Genomic DNA, 21,084 nt, shown 5'->3' with positions numbered 1-21,084 from the left:
GATGAAACAAATGTCCTCTAAAAGTTCAGAAATATCTGGCACATACATGCATAATACCCACAAAGCTAGATATGATTCCAGGTATTTTCCTAAAACTAAAGAAGAAATACCTGAGGTGAACTGTTCTAGAGGGAGATGATAGGGAAGAACATTCAGAAGGGAAGCAATCCAGTCATGTATATGAGTTCACAGGACACCAATAAATGCACCAACGGATTGTCCATATACCTCTGATCATGACACTTTATTGCACATATTTCAGTGCTACCTTCCATTAAAAACTTTGAAAACTGTTCATTTCTCTCTTTCTATCAATGCATCTATCTGTCTTTCTACATGTCTTTCTACACATGTATTATCACTTTTATAACACATGTCTGTGTACTAATGTTTATTATTAAACCATTTAACAAGGTTCAGGCAAACAATTAAGAATTCTGTATCACAAACTCCACTGATACCAGAGTTAGGGACATTCTAAAATTAATTTCCCTTGGAAATGTTTGTCTTTGAGTGACTGATTTAAATGAAGAAAATCATAGCAAGTCATGGATAAGTTGAAAATGTTAAAAATTCTATTTGGGGTTGGGAATTGAGCTCAGTGGAAGAGTGCTTACCTGGAAAGTGCAAGGTCCTCAGTTCAGTCCTCAGCTCTGGGGAAAAAAAATCTATTCTTATCACAGGCCAACAGAATCATAATGTTTTCTTGTCTCTAGAAACACCTTATCTACAAGCGCATTGGACATCTGGGTTCTTCAGGTGTGTGCTTTGTCACTGAGATCTGCCAGCTGAAGCTGTGACTCCCATTCCCCAAGCCATGTTGATTTGCATGTGCGTAGAGCACAGCCCACTACACTGGGAACTTCTTCATAGGCTGCTCACACTCTGTGCAGGAGAAGTTCCAGTCAGCATACAGCATGGACATGAGGGCCTTTGCTCAGCTCCTGGGGCTCCTGCTGCTCTGGGTTGCAGGTAAGGAAAGATGATACTGGGGATTATTCACTGAGTGTTCAGCGGAGCTACTTGGCTGTTCATGGAAGTACTTGGACAGCAGAATTAATTAAACTGCTAATGGCTTTTATGTTTCCAATGTCAGGTGCCAGATGTGACATCCAGTTGACCCAGCCAACATCCCTGTCATCACCTCTGGGAGACAGAGTCAAGATTACTTGCCGAGCCAGTCAGGGCATTAGCAATTATTTACATTGGTACCAGCAGAGAGCAGGGAAAGCTCCAAAGCTTCTGATCAGTTATGCAACTACTTTGCAATCTGGAATTCCATCAAGGTTCAGTGGCAGTGGATCTGGGACAGAGTTCACTCTTGCCATCAGCAACCTGCAGCCTGAAGATGCCGCAACATATTTCTGTCTACAGAGTGATAGTTATCCTCCCACAGTGACACAAGTCATAACAAAAACCTCCCAGAGAAGCAGAAGTGAGAGGCTGGGCTGCCCCAGCTTCTCTTCTACCTGCACAACTGCCTCTACTCTACACAACTTCTCAGACAGATGCAAACTTTAAAGTTACTGGAAAGTATTGGGAGAGATGTCATGGAGGCATTTGCACACTCTAACTCTCTGTCCTCCTGCTCATCCCAAGCAGCACACACCTTACAACGACTCTTCTGACTTTAAAAATCAGTTATCTATACTCATGTTTCACTTACATTGTGCTAACAATTTGCAGCCACAAAAAGAAAGAGCTATTTTATGTATATCAAACCAGGTTTTAAAAGCAAGGCAATAGAGCTTTAGAAAAGATTTTGTTTTTAGATTATGAAAAAAATCATCATTAAGCATTGAAACATAAAGCAGATTTCTTGATTAAAATGGGAAATTTCTAGTTCATTGAGTGACACATCCATTAGTTATTATATCTATATCTATATATACAGATATATATGTGTTATGTGTGTATAAATGCATATATATATAAACAACCAGTAGCAATACATAAAATAGCAAGCTTATGCAATCCCTGTAACAGCCATGGTCTGATTTGTAACATATTTTATTCAGCTGCCATGGGCTCTCAGAATGCAGAGCAGAGCATATCTTCTGAGACCCCACTCAGCTGAGACTACAGCCCACAAAACTCTCCCCTTGCAGGCTTTTGTTGTTTGCTCTACTTAAGAAGCATTTTTTGTTTTGTTTTGTCTTGTTATTGGTTGGTCGTGGGGCTTGAACTCTGGTCCTGGGTGCTGTCCCTCAGCTCATCAGCTCAAGGCGAGCACTCTACCACTTGAGCTACAATGCCACTTCCAGTTTTTAACTGGGTTTTAAATATAGAAAATTCTAGATGAAATAGTCTCATATGCTTCTACTCAGGTGAGGCCTGTTCTGTTTGTCAACTAATATGCTGTATTAATGTAAAGAGAACAAGTAGTAGCTGGGCACTGGTGGCTCACGCCTGTAATCCTAGCCACTCAGGAAGCTGAGATCTGAGGATCAAGGTTCCAAACCAGCCCGGGCAGGAAAGACCTTAAGAGTCTTACCTCCAATAAACCACATGAAAACTGGAAGTGGCACTGTAGTTCAAATGGTAAAGCATTCTCCTTGAGCTGAAGAGATAAGGGACAGTGCCCAGGCCCAGAGTTCAAGCCCCACGACCAAACAAAATAAATAAATAAATAAAAATAAAAACAAGCTGCAGTTAGAAGGGTCCAAATATATGGTTTATAACAAGCAACTTCTGTGAAAACTGACTCACTCCATGAGAGCAGATATAGCCCTTCTGAGAACAGTACCTCCAATGATCTAATCACTTCCTACAAGGAGGTCCTTCAGATGACCATGTGGGGTCTTCTGGAGCATCAGCACCAACTTCCTTCTCCACCTGTTCCTCCTTAACATGTGATATTCTGCCACATGACAGAGTAGAATCCTTGGAGACAAGAAGTAGGGACTGAACTCTCTGTGACAAATAAGCAGAGACTGGTTAATTCAGATTGGGAATGGAGACATTAAAAGATTTTATGTTAATTTAAGATAACCAGAATTATATACCTACATTTGTCTTTACATAGTTTAAAAAAGGGTTAAAAAAACCTAACAATATAGAAGTGGAATATATCTTGATCACTTTCTCCCTTTACTCTCTAGAGGGAAGATTTAAGAAATTCTGTGAGCAATTTGTTGTGCAAATACAGTGTGGAAGATTAACAGGACAGATAATGGATGTTAAAACTCATTACATTGAATATATAGTCACACTTTGAAGTAAAACTTTATAACATTTTTCTGTTATCCTTTTTAATTTCATTCTGTTGTAAAGGTACTGTACAGAAGGGAAACAGTTACATAAGTAGGGTAATGAGAACATTTCTTGTCAAATATTGTTATTCATTCTTTCATCTCCTACTATCTCTCCACCCAACCCACCCACCCCGAAGTTATAAAGTTCATTTCCAGCATAGTGTCCTGTGAGTATCACTGTTGCATTGGCCACCCTTTGTCCTTGTTTCACCATTTTGTTATTCTCCTTCTCTTCTCAAGTCATATAAACGTGTATAAAAGATGCATGGTTCCAGAATATAAACAGTGACTACAGGGGATAAGCCAAAGGGAAATTTAAAAAATATATAATAAAAAGAAGGAACTTGATACAGTATATAGACCGCAATAAAGACAACAAAAAAGACATCTTGTTTCTATATCTTGAAGTTCATTTGGTTTAGCATCATTTTATATGGTGGTATGTATATAGCTATTGATCTATTGTGATCCTCTGCAAGGACAATACCAGACATATACTAATTATTACAAATGAAAGAAATTATGGAGCCTATGTTTCTTTGGGGCTGCTTATTTCACTTAATATAGTTTATCCTAAGTCTTTACATTTTCTTGCAAAGGAATTTCTAGGGCTCCTTTACCCAGGTGAAAACTTTCTAAATAAAGATCCAGAAACACAACGAATCAAATGGATGGATAAATGGTATCATATTAAGCTGCAGAGCTTCTGCATGGCAAACACCATAGCCAGCAAGATAAATGGAAATCTCACAGATTGGGAGAAGATATTCACTAGCTATACAACAGACAAGGCCTCATATAAAAAATATACCTAACGCTCAATAAACACCCCTCCAAAAAAATCCTCAAAGAAAAATCAGCCCAGTAATCATTGGGCTAAAGAATTAAGAGTCTATTTTGGAGAGCAAATAAGAATGGCCAATAGACACCTGAAGAAATGTTCAACATCTCTGGTTATAAGAGAGATGAAATTCACTACCACATTGAGATTCCACCTCACCCCAGTTACAATGGCCATTATTAAGAAAACAAATAATAATAGATGTTGGCAGGGATGAGGCCAGATACTACTCTGATGGTGGGAACATAACGTGATTCAACCACTATGGAAAGCAGTATGGAGGTTCCTCAAAAGATTAAAAATAGAACTCCCTACAATCCAGCAATCCCACTTCTGGGTATTTACTCACGTGACCACAAACAAGGCCACATTAACGTTACCAGCACAACTGTATTCCTTGCAACACTATTCACCATAGCTAAGATATGGAACCAACACTGATGCCCCTCAATAGATGAATGGATCAAGAAAATGTGATATATATATATATATATATATATATATATATATGTATATATATATATATATATATATATATACACATACATCTGTATACATCTATATCTATCTATCTATCTATCTCTATCTATCTATCTATACTGGAATTATATGCTTCTGTCAGAAAGAGGGCATTGTCCTTTAATCTTATAAATAAATGCATTTAGATCACTACTAATAGCAGAAATTTTTGTTCTTCTTATCAATTCTTTATGTTACATTTCCTTTGGAAACAGAAGTTCTAACACTTGTAGCTCAGATTCCTGAACATGTAACTTAGTAACTATGGGCATAAGATGCCACTTTATATAGCTAAACTATTCATCTCCCTTGAGGATCCTTGCTCCTGCTGGTGAGTACAGTGTTTTTCTCTAGCCCTTCTGCTCGAGTTTAAGGCGAGCCGGGAATTGTGCTCATTCCTTTCCTACAGACTGTCCTTGACATGAACCTGCGTACCTTTGGTCTCTGATGATGTTTTAGGGTGTCAGAGCCGTGTGCATCCTATCTTCCTTCACAGTGGGGCCTTTCTTCCCAGTGCTGCAGGAATCAAGGATTTTATTGGTTGTCACCAAACACAGAGCATATTTGGTATCACTTTTCTCCTAAGAGCAGGCCTTACCTTCCCCTTAGCTCTTCCTATGCTGTTGCACCCACCTGGAGATTTGCATATTGCTTCCTAAGGAGGACCTTCCTTTCTAAGATCTGAACTTGCCTTGACCTGTCAACACTCCTCATTTAACTCTTAAAAATGAAGTCCTTCTATCGACTCCTGGGGCTGTTAATGCTCTGGATCCCTGGTAAGGGCAAAGGGAGATAAGGAATGAAAGTGGGCGAAAAGGTGATATCTAAGGGTCCAGTTGTGCCCTATCTGTGAAGATCCTGTTATCCATGTTGGGAAAGTGATAGTTAGGTGTGAGAGAGTGAAGAACATTCCAGAAAGAGCTAAAACTGTGCTTGGGTGAAGATTGCTAGATGAAAATATAGTCAGTGACTCCTAGAGACCTCTTTATATTTTAGAAATATCTTTATAATCTTTTATATTTTTAGATTAGTAATCAGTATGAAATATGAAAACAGGCAATATATCAAAATTCAACTAATATCAACATGTCTATGCTTGTGAATAACCTTGCACTTCTGTCTTATTCTAATTTCAGGATCAAGTGGAGATGTGATAAACCAGACTCCAGTCTCCCTGCCTGTCACGCTGGGAGATCCAGCTTCCATCTCCAACAGGTCTAGTCAGAGCCTCCTGCATAGCAATGGAGACACTTATCTGAATTGGTACCTGCAGAAGCCAGGCCGGTCTCCACAATTCCTGATATACACAGTTTCTAACTGATTTTCTGTGGTTCCCAACAGATTCACTGGCTGTGGGTCAAGCATAGATTTAACACTGACATCAGCAAGGTAGAGCCTGGGGATGTTGGAGTTTATCACTGCTTCAAGATACACATAAGCCTCCCACAGTGATACATTCCTGAACTAAAACTTCCTTTTAGGCTGTGTGAGCTATCCTTAGGGGTTACTGGTCTGGGGAACTGCAGAGCAGACCATCTGAGTCTGTCTAGGAGGAAGATATTTTTTTGGGGGGGTCCGGTCATGGGGCCTGAACTCTGGGCCTGGGCGCTGTCCCTCAACTCTTCAGCTCAAGGCTATCGCTCTATCACTTGAGCCACAGCGCCACTTCCGGCTTTTTTCTTTTTGCTTATGTGGTGCTGAGGAATCCAACCCAGGGCCTCATACATGCAAGGCAAGCGCTCTACAACTGAGTCACCTTCCCAGCCCCAGAGGAAGATATTTTGATCAATGTAACTATGAGTGCAAATGAGGTTTGAGTGACAATATGACTTCATTCAATCTACAATCATGGAACAGTAGAAAAATCATAGTAGCACAGAGGCCAGGAGACTTCAGATAAACCATGAAGTATTTATTGAACAAATTCTTTGTGTCTTAAGTAATATTATAGCTAACAGGTAATATAAGAATGAAATGTCTGGGCTGGGAGGGTGGCTCAGTGGTAGAGCACTTGCCTTGCATTCCTGAGGCCCTAAATTTGATTCCTCAGCACCACATATACAAAAGAAAAAAGCCGGAAGTGGCATTGTGGCTCAAGTGGTACAGCACTAGCCTTGAGCTAAAGAGCTGAGGGACAGCACCCAGGCCCAGAGTTCAGGCCCTACGACCGGAACACACCCCCCCCCTAAAAAAAAAAAGAATGAAATGTCTTTTGTGATTTTATTCCATTTATAATGAAACTTGAAATACTTCCATCAAGCACATGGTCCTGGCTCACAACTATAGCAAATGCTGTGCTTTCTGTTCACCAGCTAGAAGTATAGTTGTGCATTTCTTGCCTCTGCTCTATGTGTTCCCGAAATGCTACTTTACCTTCAAGTCCTTAGCAGAGTTTGGTCAATGTCCTTTGGTTAGATTAACCTTTCCCCAGTTACAGTACTGCACTCTGTAAACTAGTGTCTCACCTTCTTTGCCCTAGGCCCTGGCTCTATTTAAGACTGTCGAGTGTGATCAAGCCCTGTAATGGTGTCCATAGGGCCCAAAAGTGCAAGACTAAGCCTTGTTCAACAGGCACAGCATTCATAGCTCTATCTGGCCAGCATTAGTGAATTGATTTGAAAAATCATGGCATGACCCCATCATTAATAGCTTAATTTTATTTTACATCCATCTCTATAATCCTTAATTTTAAACAATGTACTCCCTAGCATTTGGGTGATATTCTGACTTATGCCAGCATCTAGTGTGAATTTGCATCTAATGGTGTAAACTGTTTCACCATGATTTTCTCAAATCCATCTGGGAAACCAACGATTGGAGTTTGAGATGCTCTGAGCTCCAGATTTATCATTCATTGGTAAATTATATGACTAGAATGTATATTAACAAAAGGGATACCTTTGTTTCACTTATGAACAGTTATTGTAAAGTTTATCCTCATTTGTAGCATTCTGTAGAATGCTAGTCAGAACTACCTTAGAGTGTATTGTCAGTTCTCTCCTCTGTCCTGGCAAGCATCTTACCCACATACAGAAAGGCACCCTTCTGATTTCTAATTCTCACTGAGTCTCCTCACTGTGTAAGTTTGTGGGTCACCAGAAAAGAAAAAGTAAATGATCCCTGAGCTTCCAGCGTGGTGCTGACGCTGGGTGACTGATAGTCAGCTGTCATCACTACTCTCAGCTCAGAAACAGTTGATTGAAGGGGCGGAGCTTACTTGGAAGTATTTCCAGATACTTTTATTGGTACTAAGATTAGTGCAACCAATCTTCATTGTAATTTGGTAAATAAAAAGAAGACATTACATTAAGCATTCTCAACATTTGACAAATAGTGGAAAATCTCTCTTGAAAAGCACATACACAGGCAAACACACATACTGAATATAACCATATAACACTCATTTACCTGAATGTATATGAATATACATTCTTCTTCCTTTTTTCCCTAAAATGAGACATATGCTCATCATTGCTTAGCACTTGTTACAAATGCAGAATAGCTGATCTACTCTGCATTTTATCAAAGTAACACTTGTCCTGAAATGTTTTGAAATTCATGATTTAGAAGGACTTACCTTGGCAAATGAGATCTCTTATGAGAAGTTGTTGGCAACACACCAACATTTTGTGTAAGTAATAAAAACTAATTTTTCTTCTTGTCTGTTGAAGTTTAAGTTCATAATTATTTTTTATTTGCAAGATCCAATACCTTGAAAGTCTAATGGTGTGATTGGTTCTCATGAACTTGATGAACTATTAAGAAATACTAATTTCAAATGTGTATTTCTGTTCTGGAGATACATGGACATAAATGTGTTTCTATATCTTGACCTCAAGATAATGTTCATGATCTTAAGTGTTCAATGTCCCTTTGGTGTCTGTTCCAGATCAAACAAATCCACACAATGGAGACAAGTCCAGTGACCTGCAACAGAACTCTTCAGTTGAGCCCAGCCTGCATTGGGCAAATCATTGTAATGGCGAACTTCTCTATGACCAAAGATTAATGTTTTGTGTTAGGATCCCCTGGGTTTGGATTTTTTTACACACGATCATTTTTGAAACACTGACTGATTTCATGTCAAATATGCACACAGAGAGATGAATTTTTATCAAAACTGACTACATAACTAAACTATTTAGAAAAATTATAAAGAGAATACAGGGACAATATGATCATGTGAATTAATGAATTAGAGAGAGATCTTACAACGAACCTTCTATCAGGAGCAGTTAATTTGCAAGAGATCCACCAACATCAATAAATATCAGAGGAATTATAAAAGGACTTAGATATAACATGTGAAAGTACTAATGATAAGAAGTTTACAACAATGTACACACTAACAACAAATTGTATATTTGTACATATAAACTTGTATAAAGAGCTCAGTTGCCTGCAGCCCTCAACCTTGTCCTCTACTCTCTGAGAGATGGATAGGACTCTGTCATTCTACAGCTTTAAATCCTAAATAAGGCTCTCATTCACCATATGGATAGGGATCTCGAGAGGGAAGGAGTTCTGGAAAATGCACTTCCTGCAGAGATTGTGTAATGAAGTTCAGAGCTGACTACCCAGTGTGGTCCTATGGCCCAACTCTCAGGATTTGATCAGGAGAGCATTGCCCAAGAACATTTCCGTATTGCATCTAAGTGTCATCAGAAGGTTGCAATAAAAGCAACAAAGTTTCATAAAGTCACACATCAATGGAAATAAAGTTTTTATATTATATATATATGAGTCTCTTTACAAACTAAATTCTCGCTTAACAAAATAAAAAGAAAATTCAACTAAATATGGAAATAATATTTCCTTTCTTATTCAGTTTTCCAGAATTCGACAATATCATCAACAACACTGAAAACATGTTGCAAATACAAAATTAGAAACCACTTGAGATCTATGAAATGTGAATCTTCATTTCAGCATGTTGGCAGGTGATCTTTATTAGGTTTAAGAAGCCATGTTTAACCCAGGAGCTGGTGGCTCACAACTGTCATTTTATCTACTCAGGAGCCTGAGGTCTGAGGATTATGGTTCAAAACCAGCCAAGGTAGGGAAATATATTAAGCTACTTATCTCCAATTAACCACCAAAAATCTGGAAGAAGAGCTGTGATTGAAGGTGGCAAAGCACTAGCATTGAGCTAACAGAGTTTAAGGACACTGCCCACACCCTGAGTTCCAGCCTGAAGACTGGCACAAACAAGCAAACAGACAGAAACAAAAGAAAACCAGCTGTGTTTAGAGGATGAATATCAAGGTTGAGAGATTCTCTTTACTTCTCTATTAGCCCCTATTAAGAACATATCTAGTTAATCCACATGTTAAAAACACACATGTGCATATACACACATGACTGTGCACATATATACATGCACATGTACGTACATATACTCACATACACAGTCCATTTCCAGTTGCTGTAACAAAGTAAGTCATTTTGAATAGTTTGATGCATAGACTTATTCATTCAGAGAATGGTAATCAGTTTTTTCTTAGTTGACATAAGTGAAAAAAATGCCACAACCCTTACAAACTATACTATAAAGAATAATATCTTTATGAAAAAATAAAATATTTACTCCAATGTGACACCTTCATCATCATTTGTTGTCCTTTACAGAGATCATCCCATTGAATTCAACATTCAAAGCCAATGTAACTTTTACTCTTATCTCTTGTAAAGTGATTAAAGCATCATATATAGCTAAATTTTCCAGAAGACATTTCAAACTTAGCTTTCTTACAGAACCAAATCTAGAAATTGATTTGTTTTATGGATGTTTTCATAAATAAAGTACTGGGTTTAATTTGGGCTTATTACCCAAGATTGCATTTTATTACTTGGTTTTGGGTTAAATTATATAAAACTATATTTTCTTACTATTTATTTATTTATAACTGCTGGATTGAACATGGAGTCTTATACCAGCTTGGCTAGTCCTCTATCCCTGAGAAATTCCTCCAGCATTCTTTGATGGTAGTTATTGTGAGCCTTTGTGACAATGTACTGATCTTCAACCCAGATTCTCCAGATCTAAACCTCCAAAGTAGCTTGGCATACAAGCTTGATCTTTGCTTCCAGCAACAATCTGTAAATCCCTTTCCTCCAGCATTTGTTTGCTGTCCTGAGCATGTTTCAGAAGTGAAGGGATGTAGGCAAAAATGGTTTCAAAAGCTGGTTAATCTGGACTCAAAGGTACTATCATTCTTCAGAAAATACTTGCACCTGAAGAAGTTAATTGTAAGCAGAACTCTGAGTAGCCAGGTTTGGTCCCAAGGATACTATGTAATTGATCAGATGGTGTGAAAGAAAAAAGTAAATGTGGAATCTTTTAGAAAGGAATTAAAAAATGGAGCCATTGCAGCAATTGTAATTGTGACCTGCTATAGGTTAAGATAATTTAAATGCACTGTTTTCAAGAATTTCCAGTAGATAATTACTTTAAGTATCAACTGTACTCTTTCAATAGAAACACAATGTGGAAGCTGAATTGAGAGATACCAGAATAGGAAATTACAAAGATAACTGAAGTATTAGTTCTTGTGTTACCTTATGCAATACATTATTTTAAATACTTTTTTATTTACTTTACAGAGGGGTTACTGTTACATGAGCAAGGTAATCAGTACATTTCCTAATGAGCATTATTGCCTACTCCTTTGTTTTGCCCCTACCATCCCTTCCCTCCCACCTCCACAACTACCCCACATAATTGTTGTCACTATTTATGTGTTTGGCTCTGGTCCTGGGGCTTGAACTCTGGGTCTAGTTGCCTTTGCTGAGGTTTCCTTCCTCAAGGTAGTGCTCTATCACTTGAGCCAACACTCCACTTCCAGAAATGATTTTGAAGGAGGGAAAGCTTTGGGGAAAAGTAGTTCAGTGGGTAGGACTGTCTCTTGTACTTTCCTCCATGGTCTTTTTGCAACCATGGTCTTCAGATCCCAATCTTCTGAGTAGTTAGTATGGCAAACTTGAGTCAGAGGTCCTCCAGCTTTCCCCTGCCTCCAGCACAGATGGCGAAGAGCTCCACAAATCCTTGACTCTATTCTCAATCATTCCCATCTCAGCAGAAATCCTTGCCACCACGGGTGTCAGAAGAATACTGAAGAGTTTTAGAAAGCACCCACAAGTGACCAGTTTGTCCAAAGAACTGGACAAACACTGGAAGAACTTGGCTGTGCTGAGCCACAAATCAGAGACTCTGAGCCAGGTCCCTGACCAGGATGGAGGTCTAGAGCCCAGGAAGTATAATCTTGGCCAGGGGGAGGGGCTGAGGGAGGTGGAGGATGGTGAGAGGGAGCAGGAGGACCTGTTGAAGGTGTCAAATGTTGATCTCAGAGCAGGGCAAGTGAACCACTGGATCAAGGAGTCCAGCTGTGTGGTTCTCGCATCTCTGTAGACGTGGCCAGGGGTGCCATGGGGACACAGACCACCTAGTAGTTGTGAGGAGCCCTGTGGCTGCTCCAAGAGCACCTGGCCTCCAGCACACATTCACAGGAGCTCTGCAAAACCTTGAGTCTGCTCTCAGTCTTGCTCATCACGGCAGAAATCCTTGGTGCCAAGGGTGTCAGAGAGATGGTGAAGGGTTTTAGGAAGCACCCGCTGGTGGGCAGTATGGCAAAGGAGCTGGACACACGCTGGGAGACCTTGGCTCTCCTGGGCTGCAACCCAGCACTTCTTTCGGCGATTCCACACCAGGTCTATGAACAGGATGGCACTCAAGAGCCCAGGAGGGAGGCTCTTGTGCTGTCAGAGTCAGGGCGGGTGCAAGAGGACAAGTTGAAAGAGTCAAGTGTAGTTTGGGGCTCCGGGGGAAAAGCCATGGTGCCCAGGAAGGGAACCCCCAGCTCTGGGCCAGAGACCCAAGGGGCTGGGAAGCTGTGTGAGCTCCAGGGACCTGTCAAGCGGTCTGCCAGCGCTTGGCCCAGTAGCAGGTGGGAGAAGCATCCCCAAGTGGCCCCAGCATCCTCTGGGCGCAGCATCAGTCCTCATTACTGGTCCATGGACAGCTCCAGAGGCTCTCAGGACCCTGGGCCCACTGGTAGGGGGGGAGGGGCAGAGCTGGCATCAGGTGCCCTCCCAAACCATTGTTCCAGGATTCACCAAGTTGCCTACAAGAGGGTCTCCCTTGGGTACCCCAAGGACAGGGCAGGGCCAGACCAAAAGAGGGATGCTGATCCTCTGTGGAGGAGAAAGGAGGATTAGGTCCTGTAAGGTCAGACCTCTGGCAACCCAGAGAAGCTGCTTAGGGGCAATCACCAGAGTGAATCCCAGCAACAGCATGAATTCCTCGCACCTCCACAGTCTTTTGAGGATGCCCTCAACCAGACCCAGCTGCTGCCGAGGAGACAGAGGAGCAGGGGCAGGATTTGGGCCACTGTCTCGACTCTAGGAGGTCTGAAAGGGATTGGCTCCCATGGCCCCAGTAGACACTCAGATTCGGTACATGGCTAGAGGTTCAATACAGGACAACTGTCCCCAGCCCTAGTCAACTATACAGCCAGAGTTATCAATTCCACACAAGAAGCCAGGGTGTCAATGGTGCCGCTCAGCACTGAAACCCCTAATTTCCCTGGGTCACAGGCCAACTTGGGTGGGCTGCCCGACCTGCAGTGGATGTCCCCATTCCCTCCACCCAGGCTCGGAGCCTCTGTGCCCTGGGAAGTGGGAGAGGGAGAAGGAAAGAGGGAGGGGAAGGGGCAGCCTTACCTTTGTCAGAATGTCCCTGAAGATGCCTCTGTACTGCGGAACAAAGCATGGCTCCCTCGCTCCCTGGCGCAGCCAGGATGTCCAGGGCCTTCCACAACACAGTGTTCCAGCCAGTCCCAGGCTGCGCTGCGTTCTCCTCGCACCGGTTTCCAGGACTTATACCCCTTCTCCGCACCTGCATCAAGGTAAAACTCACCTCAGGCCCGTGGCGCACAGGGTTTGCAAGCAGTGAGTGCTAGGGTCTAGCCTGCCCAATCCAAGAAGAGCAGAGTGAAACGGGTCCAGAAGCATCTACACCCACCTCCAGAAAAGCCTCCTGGCCCTGGTGCAAGCTTCTTGGCCAGACTGTAAGGCCAGCCATGTCCCGAGGAGGCAAGGTCATACCCAAACTGGCTCACACTGAGAGTATACACATCGCCAACCACCTGGCAAGTGCTGCTGGCAGTGCTGGTCAGCAAGGAGCTGGAGTTGTACAAGGAGGATGTGGTGATGGTAGTATTGCTAGTGCTCGTGAGGGTGAAGGAGAGAGTGGTCTGGAAGGCAGGATGTTTCATCCACAAGCTCAGACAACAGCCTGTGTCCCTTCTGGTATCACCATGGCTGCCCCCAGGCCCATGGGCAACACCAGAAAGGCCACTGATATAAGAACTGCTGGGCTATGGTCAAGACCATTCGCGAGGACAACCAAGGCAATGGCAAGTTCCCCTGGCAATGAGCTCGGGAAGCCTGGAATAACGGGGAGATATCCAAAGGACACTGCCCACTGGTTTTCTCATGCCTCTGCCAGAGTCACAGTCCCACAATATGTCCACTCTTACCTTACCCTGGGACCTGAGTACCTCATGGCTACTCCTCCCTCCTTAACTCCCACTCTTATACAATTGAAGGAAGATGTCCTAAGGAACAGGTATCTCTCAGTGGATAGGGCTTAGAAGATATATTCATTACTATGCCTTAATACTCTTGAGAGGGAGGGGTTTTTCTCCAATTCATAGGGAGCAGCTGTGTGAAGATGCAGCATGTGCCCACACACAGACCCACATAGTGAACACATTGTGCAAATCAGCTGTGGATAGGGAAAGCACTCAAACATGGTCAATATCAGTGAAATTAATTTTATACCAATATATTAATGAATACATGCAATACTGTGGGGGGGATTTCAAATCACAGGGAACATCTGAATAAAGCAAAGAATTGACACACACACATGTACACAACAAACACACACAATCAGTGTGTTTGTGTGTCTCAGGCTCAAATAAAGCACAGACTACTCAGTGGGTCTCTGGATAGGGAAAAATAATCACATGTTTTCCAAAGAGAGGAAAAGATGGAGGACCTCTGATCAAGATTTCTATCCTAGGTACTCAGGAGCTTGAGATTAGAAGACCATGATTCAAAAAAAACCAGATAGGAAAGTACTGGAGGCTGTCATCTCCACTGAACTACTCTTCCCCAAAGCCATTGACCCTCAAAATCATTGCTGGAAGTGGAGCTTGGCTCAAGTGATAGAACACTATCCTTGAGCAAGGAAACCTCAACAAGGGCAACCAGGCCCTGAGTTCAAGCCCCAGGACCAGAGCCAAACAAATAAATAGTGACAATTAAAATTTTTATGAAAAATCTTGTACATTAAAAAGGGGTTAAATATTTTTAAGAATATCCAGGTGAAAGATGATTCATGGAAAAGCTGAGACACAGGTGATGTCCCTCAACCTGGGCTCCAACTGGTGAGGCAGCTGGAGAGTCACACTGGAGCCAAAGGGTTCATACCCAGGCTGCATGAGAAGCCAACACCTCATGTCCTAGGAAGCATTGGGGGGGCAGAGGGAAGAGGAGGAGGAAGCAGTTGAACACCACCTTTATCAGCACAGGTGTGGATGGACATTACGTCCAGGTGCTTGATAAACCTGAGGCAACCACCCCTGTCCACACCACATTATATACATCAAGAGGGAGAGGCTCCAACAGCACTGGTCTTGCAAAGTTCCCACTTTCATTTTCCCTAGAATGCTGGAGAGTGGCATGTAGGATATAGAGAGGTGTTAGCTACCATTGATGTCATGCCTTCATTCAGTGGGCTCTGGTGGGAATGTGATGGCTGTCAATGACATGAGTGCAAAAAGAGGTCTAGGGAATTTCTTGTGAGCAATGAATGATGAAGAGGTAGTAGCCTGGCTTTCATATAGTGTCTGAACACCTGAAAGATTCACAGGAGTATAATGCATTGTCTGTAGCTAACAATGTCCTGTGCTGATCCCATGCAAAGAAACCTGATGCTCTGTCACTCCCCTCATTGCAGGTAAAAAGAGCTTCCAGACTGCTTTCTGCTTCAAGGGGTAGACTAGCACAGCTGGGTTTAGGAACATGTTACATGCTGTGACATGATAACCGAAGATCCATCAGGGTTTCTCCAACATGGAGCAGAGGCAGTAGGAATCCATGTTCATCAGTCAGATCTGCATTAGGAATGATCTGTGTAACCATAGGAAGCAAAGACAACTGAGCCTGTGCAAGATTCTATCTTTCTCCATAATCACCAGTAGCCTTCTTGCACACCCAGTCATTAGCTAATATCCAAAAGCAGACACTGACTCTGTAACAGAGCATGTACTGGATTACCATGTGCCTCATTTCTTTTACCTTTACTCCCCAGAAGTTTCCACACCAAATGTAACCTTGTGTCGAATATAAATTTATCAAATAATGGGTGAAAATAAAAAGTTAGTGACAATCAGTCTAAATAGAAGAATGGTGTTTACTGTGACATCTTATACTCACTGGTCCTTATTCTTCTGCTTTCTTGTGATGACGTGAATATATACCTTTATTTTATTCTTTAAATAGTTTGTATAGGAAGAGTACTTATTTGCTACTTCCATGACAAAAGCATTGTAATGGGGTTAAAAATCCCTTTCAATAATGGTTTAAACTGATAGCATTTTTTAGGATCATCATAAAAATTAAAATGTAATCAAAAATATATCAATACATTATTTTGACAATATAACCATCCTAATTTGAAAATCAATATGACTTGTTTATTTGGTAGTAACTTATGCAAATATGTGCTTTCCATTGGTTTCTTTTAAAATAGTGCTGCATGACTAGTTCTCAATAATGCTTGTTATGTCCGTTTTAAACATTTACATGGTATAATGAAAATAAAAGAGCCGGGCGCTGGTCGCTCACGCCTGTAATCCTAGCTACTCAGGAGGCTGAGATCTGAGGATCGCGGTTCAAAGCCAGCCCGGGCAGGAGAGACCGTGAGACTCCTATCTCCAATAAACCACCAAAAAACCGGAAGTGGCGCTGTAGCTCAAGTGTTAGAGCACTCGCCTTGAGCTGAAGAGCTGAGGGACAGCGCCCAAGCCCAGAGTTCAAGCCCCAGGACCGACAAAAAGAAAATAAAAGAGAGTAAATTAGTTTAGAGAAATATCTAAAGATAATGGAAATTCCTACTAATTCTAATTGAGAAGAACTGGAATTTGACATTAGAGCTTCCTGATTTCAATGGTATTTACTATCATCTGGTCCTTACACCAGCAAAACACTAGGGGTCATTCAAGTCATATATGTACAGACATTTTTCTCATTACAACTTCCCAACTAATTTTTTCAGACCATTCAAAGGATAGGAGGAGAAAAACAAAGGAGAGACTAATAATGCTCGACAAGAAATGTACTCATTACATTACTCATGTAACTATAACTCCATCTACACAGTATCTTTGCAATAAAATAAAAATTTAAAAGGCACCAATGGCTCCGACTTATAAGTCTACCTAATTGAGGATTGAGAATATGTGGTTTGAAGGCCATCCTGGACAAAAAGTTCACAAGACCCCTTCTAAGCTGATAGTGCTGGACACAGTGCTCTGTAACTTTTATCCTAAGCTATGGAAAGGGGGCTGGTAAGATTTGGAGGATTTCATTTCCAATTGTGTTGTTTTAAACTCATATTCACCTTTTGCTGCCACCTTACTGGGACTCCAAGATGTGGTCTTTAGCTGCTTCTTTCCTTGAAAGTAGAGGCAGGTCTTCAACCACTGAAAAGGATGCATAGACCTTCTTGCCGGCTATTCATGGAGCACAGGAGAGAACTACACAGCAAAATTCTACCTTTAAACTGTACTCAAATGCAGAGAAGAATGTTAAGCAATGTCTACTTTGGGGATAAGATACTTCAAACTCAGAAGCTATTTGGAAAAAACAGGCAGGTTCAATTTGTGTGCCCTGAGATTCAAGGATCTACTCCATCCACCCACAGTTTGGAGTAATGCTTTGTGCTTTGTGACTAGACATCACTTCTATATTATGCAAACACTCCCCATTTGATCAGAAAGAACATCCATTTCGGCCTTGGAAGGGAACCTGTTTCTGTGTGAATTAACCTGTCCTCAAACAGTGAGGGATGGGGCTGTGTGTGATGACAGAGTCTACAGGACAGTGTGCAGAACCTGTGGTCCAATCATGCTCCTCAACTCACCAACATCTGCCAACAGGGGATGGCAAAGAATTCCTTCAACAAGTAGTTTTCCAAGGCACAGGAGGCGCAGCAGGCAGACAGTGTTGTGGCCCCAAACAATAGCACTTGGCAACACAATAGACATTACAAGGCAGTGCACCTGCCTCAGACTTTTTTGGGGGTTGGGGGGGGCAGTCGTGGGGCTTGAACTCTGGGCCTGAGCGCTGTCCCTCAGCTGTTCAGCTCAAGGCTAGTGCTCTACCACTTGAGCCATAGCACTGCTTCCAGCTTTTTCTTTTTGCTTATGTGGTGCTGAGGATCGAACCCAGGACCTCGTGCATGCAAGGCAAGCACTCTACCACTGAGCCACCTTTCCAGCCCCTGCCTCAGTCTTTTCCTTAATGATGGCCAGATCCTAGTTACTTGGGGACACATGCTTTTGGAAATAAAAAACAGGATTATGAATTTGAAGCATGTCAGAGGCTACATTGTGAAAATGGTACTTTCTATTTTTCTTTTTTAATTTAATTTTATTATAAAGATGCTGTATAGCAGAGTTACAGTTACATGAGTAAATCAATGAGTACATTTCTTGTCGAGTATTGTTACCATTTCTCTTATTGTTCTCCCACTATCCCTTCCTATTTTTTATTATTTATATTTTTTATCCTCATGCTTGTTCAGCTTCCTTGCTTGTTTGGTCCTCTATAACATGAGCCACACCTCCAGTCCACCTTCTCAAATGTTAGTTTGGATTTGATCATGATCCTTGAGATCTCCAGACTCCTGTATGCTTAGGCATATTGTCATGAGAAACTGATATCTAACAAGTGTTTTCATGATTATATTTTCATTCTATGAGCTCATCACAGAATTGTACAGCTTCTTCATTTTGCCTTAGTCCAAGTTTCCATATTGGATAATTACAGTATTAATAGTTGCGGCAACCATAACAACATTTCACAATTTTAGTGTTCAGAGTAGCGGATAGGAATTCTTTTGTCATATATTTGATTGCTGGAAGGGGAAATAATGTATCTGTGAAGCTCTAACAAAGTAGCCTGTTCTTGAGCAGGTTTTGATGAAGGTCCAGTGAAATTTCAGCCATTGCATTGAGACAAATGAACAGTTGATCTACTCTTGTGTTTCAATCTGGGAAATCTACATTTCAACTATGGACTCCTTGTTGTGGGTGCTCTACATACAGCCTGGGATGAGAGGAAGTAAGGTTCTCACTAAGAGCTATACACCTTGACAGGATCACATTTTGCTCATCAGGAAATTAGTCATTCTGTTCCATTGTACACAGAGAAATAGAAAGAAATATGTGATTAAATGCCCAATTATAATGAAGAAATAATGTAGGTTTACTACTTAAATTGTAAAAATAGTTCCATGGACTTTTATATTCACATTTTTAGGTATAAACATCTCTGCTGTTATCCAATTTATTTTTTTAAATGTTATGAGCTCACTAACTGTAAGAAATGGGCTTTTTCCTCTGTGTCTATTTTTTCATGCATGATCACTCTGATTAGTATATTAGATCCAATAACATTTCTATTATTTTTTGTAAATTTTATTTTATTGTAAAAATGCTGTACAGAGGGGTTACATTTACATGAGGAAGGCAGCGAGTACATTTCCTGTTCAGCATTGTTACCCTTTCCCTAGTAGTTCTCCCTCTATCCCTTTCCTCCCCCACCACCCTCATCCCTTCACCCTCCCCTTCCCACTGCCTTCCCTGAAGTTGTAAAGTTCATTTCCAATATACTGTCTTGTGGATATGTTGCAATGTGTCATCCTATGTCTTTGTTTCACAATTTTGTTAGTCCTCTTCCCCTCCCCAAATTAGATAGATGTATATACAAGATGCAGGTTATCAAAATCAGGTACAGTAACAACAGGGGATATACCATAGGGGGAAGAACATACAAAGGAAACAAAATAATCACATAGTACATTAAAAATAACAACAATAAAGAAAGACCTCTTGTGTTCATATCTTGGGGTTCATTTCACTTAGCAAAATGTTATATGGTCATATGTACATAGCTTTTGAGCTTTTTCTGCACATCTGATAAAATTGTTCTATAAATACACTCATTATTGTAAATGAGGGAAACTGTGGGACCTATATTTCCTTTGATCTGGCTTACTCCACCTTAGGTCTCTGGGACTGACTGTCTTATTTGCCAGTCCTGTACCTGAACTTAGGTCCTGGATGCTATGTCTGAGCCTCCTTGTGCTCAAGGTTAGTGCTCTACCACTTGAGTTACAGCACCACTTCTGGATTTTAATCTGTATGTGGTACTGAGGAATTGAACGGAGGACTTCGTGCATACTAGGCAAGCACTCTACCACTAAGCCACATTCCCAGTCCAGGACTGACTGTCTTATTTCACAATTAGTTGGGTGATTCTCTCTCTATCCTCATATCCACACTTCTTCCAAATTCAACTGAGAGCTATTCCTCTAATTGTTCTTCTCTCAAACCCATGTCAGAGAATGATGATCTAGAGAACTTGTCTGTACCAGGAGTGCATGTTTACCATAAGCCAGGTCCAGCATCAAAGCTCTACTCATTATGTGGAGGGGGGAGAAGAAAACATGAATTTATTTCTATACTCTGCTTTGCTCCAGTAGTGTGTGAAATAGTTCATTGAGCAGGGTTGCTATAGGAACCTGTCATGTAGGGCCTGGTACAGATGGACTCTGACTTTGTCAATGCCTGGTCTGTGAGCTACTGGCCTTTGGGGAGCAGTGTTATCTTTGTGCACCTGTAGCAACTGCTTAGACTTACAATAAGATGGTGGATTCATTGTCAAGCAAATGTCCTGTCCGTGTCTTTCCAGTTGTGACATCCAGCACTAGTGTGAACAGCTCCCTCACCTGCTGGACTCCAGGTGGTAGCATTCCTCATCGTACTCTGGATTCATCACCTGTGGCATTTTCCCTTGTCCTCTCTGGGCTTTGCAGCTCCAGTGTCCCACTTCACACTTAATTATGCTACATGTTATCCTTTCAGAGCTTGTTTATATCATAAACTATGAGTTCAATCACTGAAAACTTCTTTAATTACAAATTCCATTAAATGGGAGGTGCTGTAGGAATTTACAGTTTTAAGAGGCAGAGTAAATTGAAGTTTAGTTCAGCCTCGGTTTAGAGAATAGCTCAGGTTCTGAGGAGGAATAACTTGGATTACGAACAATAAGGCATGAATGTCATCAAGACTTTAGGAGACTTGCAGCTCAGAAAAGTACAATGATAATAAGGCTATG

The 21,084-nt window shown here is 41.3% G+C and overlaps 1 pseudogene and 1 gene segment (V, D, J or C); one reads left to right on the top strand and one right to left on the bottom strand.

Moving 5' to 3' along the window:
• Nucleotides 1–21,084, bottom strand: part of LOC122116639 — a 1,030,500-nt pseudogene that overhangs the window by 574,300 nt on the left and 435,116 nt on the right.
• Nucleotides 869–21,004, top strand: LOC122116710. The segment is given in 3 exon segments: nt 869–972; nt 1,097–1,388; nt 20,976–21,004. Coding segments are annotated over 3 exon segments (360 nt in total).

This window comes from Dipodomys spectabilis, unplaced genomic scaffold (assembly GCF_019054845.1).
Source record: "Dipodomys spectabilis isolate Male_0828 unplaced genomic scaffold, ASM1905484v1 ptg000137l, whole genome shotgun sequence".
Lineage (NCBI taxonomy): Eukaryota > Metazoa > Chordata > Mammalia > Rodentia > Heteromyidae > Dipodomys > Dipodomys spectabilis.
The sequence above is the reverse complement of the archived record's forward strand: the minus strand, read 5'-3'. Positions and strand labels throughout refer to the sequence as shown.